Below are 9,104 nucleotides of genomic sequence, written 5' to 3'. Positions count from 1 at the left end.
GCAGTAGCTCTGCTGCCCCAACCTGTCCCTGCCCCAGGGTCTCAGCTGTGGGCAGGGGCTGGGCGGAGTGCACCTTACACCCTTGGCTATGGAGGCTGGCAAGAGAGGTGAGGCAACGGGATGGACAGGCTGCTGTGGTGGAAGAAGCACCCTTCCCCACCTCCACCCCATGTAAGCAGGGACCTTTCAGGTGACGTGTTTCAGGAGTGGACTTTGGACATACTGTTAGATAGGACAAGGATCTAAAGGTCTAGGTGGTTCTTACTAAATGCCATTCTTGCTAAACACTAAAATGCTGAGGTGGCTGTAAACAGGATGAGCTTGACGGGAACTCAGTTGGTTAAGTGTAGTCACCTGCAAAGAAATCAATGCGTGTGTAATTGAATAGTATGTATAAGCAATGGCTAAGCCTCCCTTTACAGACAAAGTTTCAGATATGAATCCCTGGTCACCTTTACTTGCTGAAAGTAAATAAAAGCACAAGTCATCCATTTTTAAAAAAAATCTTCACCCATTGTGTGTGTGTGTGTGTGTTTGTTTGTTTGTTTATTTTTAGAGAGAGAGGGAAACACAGAGAAAGAAACATCAGTCGGTTACCTCCCGTTTGTGCCCCAACTGGTGATCAAACTCGTAACCCAGGCATGTCCCCTGACCCAGGGATGGAACACATAACCTTTTGGGGGTGGGGTGATGCTCCAACCAACTTAACCACCCAGCCAGGACTCACCTGTCATTCTTGAATAGAGCACCCCAAGTGTTGACCCTCCCTTGAGTTTAGTAACAATGAGGAACCTAGATTTGCAGGGTTGTTTTTTGTTTTAAATGGAGCTCTCTTGAGGTGTAGCTCAAAGTGGGGTCTTGGAATATTACCTAGGGTGAGGGGAGGGTTCATGGGTTGGTCTGAGCATTATATAGGGTTTTACTAGGGTGGTTCAATGAAGGAAATGTTGCATTTCCTGTGCTGTGTGCACAAGAGAGAGCATTCACTGAGTGTTGTGGGGTCTTAGTGGAGGGAGAGCCACTGAGGATCATTCTAGGTTATAGGATGTCATAGGTTCCTGGACCATTGGGACTTCTAGGGTTTCTGGGCAAGGTGTAGAAATTGTAAGGTCCTTTTGTATAATATTGAAGAGTCTTGAATGGTGCATGGATGAGGCAACGGGGTGGGAGATCAATTATCAGGAGGTTCTCAAAGTGGAGGACATGCTGGGACCAGGTTTTAGGACAGATGTGGCTGGTCGCAGCAAGCATTAGCAATCTATGCCCCACTCCCAGCACCTTAGCAGCTGAGGGCCTGGGTTTTCCTGCAAGATGTCAGAGTTCCTGTCCAGCCTGCCCAATCCCACAAAAGGTGACAAGACCATGGAAGGAGTGAGATCAGTTTAATTTAGAAATAAGCTTTGGGCAGCTTCCTGATCCGAAGGGAGACTAAGGGTCAACCCATGGAAAGAAAGGCCTCTAAGTAGGGAGGGAACAGCATGGGAGCTGGCACTGGGAGTGCCACAAAGCTGGTCCTGTGTTCAGCAGGTACTGGCAGAGCCTGTGGAAAAAAATGGGAATCATGTTCTCACAAAGATGGTCACTACACAGACACCCACCTCAGCCTTGTGCAAACCCAAGCCTAGGCTGGCTCAGGACAGTCCCACCTTACACACAGCATATCATTTTTGAACTCTCAAATTATATGGCCAACATGACTGATTGCCTGGAGGCCTTTCAAAGAAGCTTGTCTCACCTGAAGTGATGAGTGAAACAGCTTACTCAGGTAAGGGGCTAAGAAAGGAACACATCAGATTAGCATCTTTGGACCTTATGACCTTCTCCACCAAGACTCCTGGTGCCTCCTTCCCAGAGGATCCCTAGCTGCCCTCTTGCTATTCTTCTAGTCATTTAAGACAATACTAGGGTCCAGAGGTTTTCCTAATTTGGGGCCCCCTCAGGGTTGCTTATCTGTGAATAATCCTATTGCAAGCCCAGGGAGCAGCCAAGAAACTGTTCTTTTTCTTTAAGTTGTAGGACTTTACCCCAAAATAGTAGGCTCAGTTTAAAATGCACACATAGGGGCCCTATCTCACCTCTGCTTCTGATTGTTCTTGCATTTACACTTGCCACCTGTGAGAGGAAGAGACATCAATGCAAAGAGCCTGGGGACCCTGGGCTGCTTCTCACATGTCCTCCCTCACTCCGCATCCCACCAGCTCCACAGCTCACTTAGGATGAACAGGAGTCCAACGATGCACAAGAGTCCTGCGCAGATTGTCCCACCCAGCTGCAGGCCTTCCCAGTCTAGGAGAGTAGAGAGCAAACAGGCGCCAGTTTGGCTCACCCCAACACTCATTCAAAAGATATTTATGAGCACCTGCTTGTGCAGTTGTGCTCACATTTCAGGCAAAGAGGAAAACAGATCAAATAGATACATAGTACAATATCTGGTAGGAGTAAGTGCTAGAAAGAAGAAAATAAGCAGAAGAGCACAGAAAAAGAAGGAGTTTTAAAGGATGATAAAGGAAGGCTTTTCTGAAATGTGGCATTTGACTGAGTGGGAGGCAAGCTCAAGGACAGTGCAGGCCTGCTTAGAGGGCTATAGCGGGCAGCAAGAAACTGGGTGTTGGGGAAAGCAAACAAGAGTGAGGGGCAGAAGAATGCTTGTGTGAGATACCTGGGAATCCAGTAGTCCATTGCCTCCACCCCTTGCCCCAGAAGTCTTCCTAAATATGATTGTTACCTTCCTTCCTTTCTAGAAGGCAGTTCTTTCAAAGACTAGGTTGCATGTTAGCCTTTTGTACTTTTTGTGTTGGACATACTGGCTTTTTAATTTCCAGTCCCAGCCCCATCCTGCTCCTCCGTCCTCACCCCTTTAAGTCTCACTATGCCTACACTGGGCTCTACATTACCCCTCACCAACTTTTACCAAAAAGGTCAAGGACAAGCAAGGGAAGGGGGAATGAGGGATATAGGGTCTTACCATAGTAGAAGGGACTGTATTTATCTGCAGGAAATAAAAATAAATAAATAAGGACCAGAACTAAGAGGGTAGAGTCTTAGAGGGAAAAATGTGGACAGCAGAAGCAGTTTGTTTAGGGCCTCACTCACCAACCAGATCATTGGCTTCAAAGGCAGGCATGCCTGGATGGAAGAAGCAGAGGGATTAGGTGATAATTCAGGACTCTAGTGTCAACATGAATCAGCAGATAGACCTCAGCTTGAAAGGCAAGAACAACGAACCTCATTGGAAGGCACCATAGGGCCAGTTCCCTTCTCATACCTTCCCTAGCCCCAAACAATGGTACTGAGATTCTGTCTTCTATCACTTGGCCTTTGGTCCCTCACAGCCCTTGTTGCCATTTCACAGGCTTCCTGCTGTTCTTAAAGATTTTATTTATTTTTAGAAAGAGGGGAAGGGAGGGAGAAAGAGGGAGAGAAACATTGATATGCGAGAGAATCATTTATCAGTTGCCTCTCCCCTTCCCCTACCTGGGGATCTGGCATGCAACCATGCCCTGACAGAGAATACAACTCTCAACCTTTTGATTTGTGGGACAATGCCCAATCCACTGACCCACACCAATCAGGACTCTGCTATTCTTTCTTGCACTCAAAATGGGATACTGTGTTTGTATCTCTTTACCTTTCCTGACAAGCTTCCTACACAGAAGCTGGCTTAAGAAATGGGAAATGCTTTTCTTTTCATGCCAAATGACAGTTACCTATACTATCATTTCTCTTTAAATCAACAGCGTCAATGAAAACACATTTATTTGACATCAGGCTTCCTTTGAGAGATGCCGCCCTGATCTTCACTGCCTTAGTGGGCATGTGAGTGGCAGCAGGGTCACCTCTAGGAGGACTCACCTGCCAGTGCAAAGAGAAGGCCCCAGGTCACTCTCTCCATGTCACGGCTGCAGAGCAGGGCTGTAGGAGTAAGGGTTAGGTTGGGGTCAGATGGCCCCCACCTATCTGGTGGGAGAGCAAGGGCACCAATTCCAAGGATGTTGTTTATTAGGCAGCCTTGGGAAAGTCACTAACTTGTTTGTCCTCATTTGGAGATGAAAATAGTAGTGTTTTGTGAGTTGACTAATACTAGTTAAGTGCTTAGAACAGTTCCCTAGTATATATAGTAAGTGCATATAAGGCTTTGTAAAATCTAAAGTTAGATGCTTGACTCAAGGTCAGGTGAACAGGGTTGGTGATCTAACTCAGGCTTTACATTTTTTTTTTAATTTAGAAAATCTTTTTCAATTACAGTTTATATTCAGTATTATTTCGTGTTAGTTTCATATATACTTACTCAGGCTTTGATGCCTGCCTTCCTGATCCCGCACAAAGAGCAAGGTATTATTTCTCAAGTTCTGGGCCTGGGGCACTATCAGGCTGCATTCCAACAGAGACTCCTTAAAGGGAGCACCCAAGCCTGAGCTGAGTAGAGGAGCCAGCAGCTTAGCAGGGAAGTGGGAGGATTGCTAGAGGCAGACAGAGCCTCCCACCCTAGCCTCGGCATTGAGCCTGCTCCAGGCAGCCCCCAATTCCACTCTCAGAGTACTCACTGCTATTGGGAGGAAACTGCTTAGCTACTGGGACATTGCTCCTTCCTACTTTCTCCTTAAGGTACAAACTAATCCCTGGGGTGGCTGTAGCTGGAGATAAGACCCCTCCCAACTTTCTGCACGATCGTGTTGTTAGCTGCAAAAAAGCATAGGGATTGTCAGTGTTCCATATTGAAGCCATTATTATTTGCTGGGACCAGCTGGAGGGAAGTCTAATCCACTCAGCCAATTAACAGCTGTGTGAACCATCAGGTTAAACTCTCTGTGCTTGTGTGTCCCATAAAATAAAGATAATTATAATAGCAACCTCATAAGGTTATGACTGGATTAAATAAGTTAATATGTCCAGGCTAAGAACAGTGCCTAGCACACAGTTTACTTACACTTATATTAAATACTTATATTAAAATGTATTACAATAATAAATATATAAATACCTAGGTCTTAATGCCGTCAAAGGGAGGGCCTTTTAACATGCTGCTTCTGAAGGCAGAGATTTGTCCTTGAGCAGAAACTAGTCTGCCTCTCTACTTTCATGACCATGGAATTCCTGGATTATGACGGTTGCAACTTCTTTAGCCAAAGAATATGTAAAAAGGCTTGCTTTTTAGCCAAAAGGCTAGCTCGTTAGCCAAAGGCTAGCTTCTGTTTCCTCCCACTCCCCCCCAACCCCTACCTCCCACCCCCATCCCTCACCATTCATATGACAGTGGTCACAGAATAGACGCCCTCCAATCCTCAAACTCCCAAACACACACCAAGAATACCCAGGCATGACCACCTCTTCTTTCAGGCTGGTACCCTGGGCCACCCCTCCACCCCTACCCCTCTACTCCTACTCTTCCACCCACCAGTCCAAAGTCTTAGCAGTCACCTGCTCACCTGAGAGCCAGTTCTGAACTCACCTGAGAGCAGGGTGCACTGAGCAGGTCTGAGGAAGCTGCTTGGGCTGTATTCAGCTCACTATGTTTCAGCTCTTTAAACCCAGCAGTCTTGCCCGGGGCAACAATACCTTCAGACCAGATGGAACTGGTCAGACTCCTGTAAGACTGCCATAGCTCCTTCTCATTTGCTCTTAAGGAGACGGCTAGCCCTGCCACACCCAGTGCAGTGCAGGACTCCTAGGGGCCCCAGGGCCAGCTCAGAGATTGAGATGGTTGTAGGGGAGAGGGATGAGCAGATTCTCTGATGCTTCTCTTGTGAAGATGACTCAGCTTCTTCTGCTCACCTTGATACAGAGTGCAGCCAGGGGGTCCCCAAAAAAAGATTTGGAATGGTGTCCAGAATTCAAAGTGTATAGAAATATTAGAGATACATATTAAGATGTCCTCACCGCCCGCCCCCCCCCCCCCCCCCTCGGGGAAGGGATGAATGGAGCCAGGCCATTGAGAGCTATTTTGCATAGCAACAGTTTTGGAGCTAACCTCTGGAGGAATGGTTATTTAACATATCTATAACCTTTAACTGGTTTCATAGATATGTTAAATAGCAGTGGCCAAGTTTGAGGCCAGAGAGAAGGAACTAGCAGAGACTCAGAATGTAACGAAGGGCTGCTCTCCTGAGTGAGTGGACTGGGACTCAGGAGAATGTAACTAAAGTCTGGACTCCTGAGTGAGAAGGGCTTAGGGACTGAGGATGGAACTTGGGGAACTCAAGATGGAAACTAGGGTCTGCACTCCTGAGAGGGAAGGGAGAAGGTTGTGGCAGGGACTCAAGATGGAACTAGGAGTTGTGCTCCTGAGTGAGAAGGGACTCGAGATGGTAATGAGGGGCTGCTCTCCAGAGTGAGAAGGGCTTGGACTCGGAATGAAACTAGGGTCTGGGCTCCGGAGTGAGAAGGTCTGTGTGGGAGCTTGGAAAAGACTGGGACTCAGGAGGATGTAACTAGGGGCTGCGCTCCTGAGTGAGAAGTGCCTGTGTGAGAGCTTGGAAAAGACTGGCTCCGAGACATGAAGGGCCCCCGCTTGGCCAGATGAAGGGAGAGCCACGCGGTTTCAGCAGAGTGAGGACCCCCTCTTGGTGAGGTGAAAGAGGGAGCCACATGGTTTTGGCAGGGTGTGGACACCCTCTTTCCCAGGTGAAAGGGAAAAACCACGCAGCTTTGCCAGAATGGAGATCCCTGCAGCCAGGTGAAGAAGAAAGCCACATGCTTTTGGTGGAGTGCGGACTCCTGCAGCTTTGGTAGAAGAGGCCCACGCGGCTTTGGGATGCCCCCTTTGGCCACGGGGCCTGAAAAAAAAAAAGCAAGAGAGACTTTGACTGGAACTGGGTACAAAGGACTCTTGCCAGTGGACCATGAGAGGGTACCACAGTACTTTGGATTAACTCGAGATCCTGCACAGTGACACAGCTGACGGCACCAGCGGCCTGAAAAAGGGACGTGAGCTCTTTTCCTGATTTACGGTACCCGGAGTTGGGAAAGAGGGAGAAGGGAGCGCTGTGTGGGTGTAGGTGTATACCCTAAAGGACTTTGATATTTTAGTGGAGGCATTAGGCCTGAATAGCATTAAATAAACATTTTGTTTCCTTTTCACAAATCTCTGGCATTAAGAGATGTCTTTCCAATTGGCGGCGGACAGAAGGGCCCAGTAGATTTTAGTATTTTGTTTTCGGGAGGGGCCCCTGTTGTATAGCAGTTTTGGACATCCCTAAGTGGGCCAAATATTGTATTGCCCCTCCCTCGGACGACCTCTTGTTCGGTAACAACCTAGGTCCTAAAAGAGGGACCCTGAGGTATGCTGTAGGGGACAGGGTGTTTCTGAGTTCTTGTGGCAGCAGAGGGGGTTCCAGGACTTCTGTGTTGGGGTACCTGGGGACAGTTGAGTTGACATAATGTTAGGGACTGGCCTTGAAGCTCCATTTATTCAGTGGTTTTGTTGCTTTTTCTTGGACTGGGTATTCATTGATAGGGAGGGCTGGGGCTGATGGTCATCCCTCAGTATTATCTACCCTCTGACTATGCCCTGATGCCCACTTAACCCAGGGAGACTGACAGCTAGAATTCAGAAAGCTCCCAGATCCAGCCCTGGTTTCTCCCCTGCCTGCTAAGGGATGGGCAGAGAAGGATTACCAACTACAGGATAAGAAGTAGGCCACCTTCCTCTGAGGACCCCCATGCCTGTCTCATGCCCTGCTGGCCAACTCTCCTCTTATCTGTCATTCTATCACATACTTTTAGTCTGTGCCCCTCTTTATTCTGTAGTCCCCCTTTCCCAGTTTCTCTCTGTTCACTGCTTTTTCTACTGCATAATGACCAAATTAAGGCAGGGAAGTTGCCTTCCTTATTCCCAATGCCCAGCTGTGGACACCAATATATAGATAGACCTTGATTAGATTGTGACTGGAGTAGGTAATCAAGAGTATGTGATTGCCAACTGAACCTAGAACTGGACCCAATTAAATGCTCCTCATCTCATCCCCTGTTCTCTAAATGTATATTCTGCCTACTGGCACACAGTGGGAACTGTTCCAAGGACATAGCCTTGTATGTTTTGAACTGATCTCAGCCTATCAATAACCAATATTGTGGCTGGACCAGTCCTTGTGGTTTTTATTATGATTGCTAGATGCCCTTCAGCAACAACAATCAAGAAACTTTGAAAAAAATATAGGGTCCTGACTGGTGTGGCTCAGAGTGTTAAGGCTGCTAGTTGATTCCCAGTCAGGGCACATACCTGGGTTGTGGGCCAGGTCCCCAGGTTAAGGCCATGAGAGGAGACAAACAATGCATGTTTCTCTTGCATATCAATGTTTCTCGCCCTTTCTTTCTCTCTCCCTTCCCCTTGCTCTAGAAATAAATAAATAAAATATATATTTTTTAAAGATTTATTTATTTATCTTCAGAGGGGAAGGGAAGGAGAGAGAGAGAGAAACATCAATGTATGGTTGCCTTTCATGCATCCCCCGCTGGCCTGCAGGGAACTGGCCTGCAACCCCAGTATGTGCCCTGACTGGGAATCGAACCGCGACTGTCTGATTCGCAGGCCCGCGCTCAATCCACTGAGCTACACCAGCCAGGGCTTTAAATAAAATATTTTAAAAAAGAGAAAAAAAATAAAGATTTATTACTCACAGGACCTGGAAATTACACAGCACACCTGGGGCCACTCGATAGCGTCACAGGGAGAGAGGGAGAAAAAGAGAGAGAGAGAATGGGCCTGGGGCACTGCATTTATTGGGATTGTAGGTGGAAGCCTAGGGTTTCATGGGCTTGTAACAGGGTGCAGCCAGGGGGTCCCCAAATAGGGATTTGTAAGAGGGTCCAGAACTTAGGTATCCAGGATATATATAGGATGTCCTTAACCCCACAAGTCTGAACTGGGGGATGGGACACTTACAGCAGGGCCACTGAGAGTTGTTTTGCATAGCAACAGTTTTGCAACTAACCTCAGGCATGGTCATTTAACATATCTATAAGTTTTAACTGGCTTCATGGATATGTTGAATAGAATAGTTGTGGCCAAGCTTTGAGCCAGGGAGATGGAAGTGACTTGACACAGGATGTAACTGGGAGGCAGCTCCCCCTGGTTTCAGTGCCTGCATGAGAGCTTGGAGTAGGAG

General features: G+C 47.4%; 1 protein-coding gene across 2 annotated transcripts; it reads right to left on the bottom strand.

Moving 5' to 3' along the window:
* Nucleotides 1-1,369: 1,369 nt before the first annotated feature.
* On the bottom strand, nt 1,370-5,551 carry FXYD4 (FXYD domain containing ion transport regulator 4). 2 transcript variants are annotated; one of them, XM_037131350.2, is made up of 8 exons: nt 5,450-5,550; nt 3,853-3,912; nt 3,094-3,126; nt 2,966-2,989; nt 2,212-2,286; nt 2,076-2,112; nt 1,736-1,773; nt 1,453-1,540 (listed from the first exon to the last, which is right to left on the bottom strand). In XM_037131350.2, exons 2-7 carry the CDS (start codon nt 3,890-3,892, stop codon nt 1,758-1,760), a joined length of 225 nt encoding a protein of 74 aa, XP_036987245.1. In that variant the 5' UTR covers nt 3,893-3,912; nt 5,450-5,550; the 3' UTR covers nt 1,453-1,540; nt 1,736-1,757. The 2 variants fall into 2 exon arrangements, with proteins under 2 accessions (XP_036987244.2, XP_036987245.1); XM_037131349.2 differs by lacking the exon at nt 1,736-1,773 and having other exon boundaries at nt 1,370-1,540; nt 5,450-5,551.
* Between the last annotated feature and the right edge of the window lie 3,553 nt (nt 5,552-9,104).

Source organism: Artibeus jamaicensis, unplaced genomic scaffold (assembly GCF_021234435.1).
Source record: "Artibeus jamaicensis isolate MK-2021 breed Jamaican fruit bat unplaced genomic scaffold, CSHL_Jam_final contig_687, whole genome shotgun sequence".
Lineage (NCBI taxonomy): Eukaryota > Metazoa > Chordata > Mammalia > Chiroptera > Phyllostomidae > Artibeus > Artibeus jamaicensis.
This window is presented reverse-complemented; position numbering and strand designations above follow the sequence as displayed.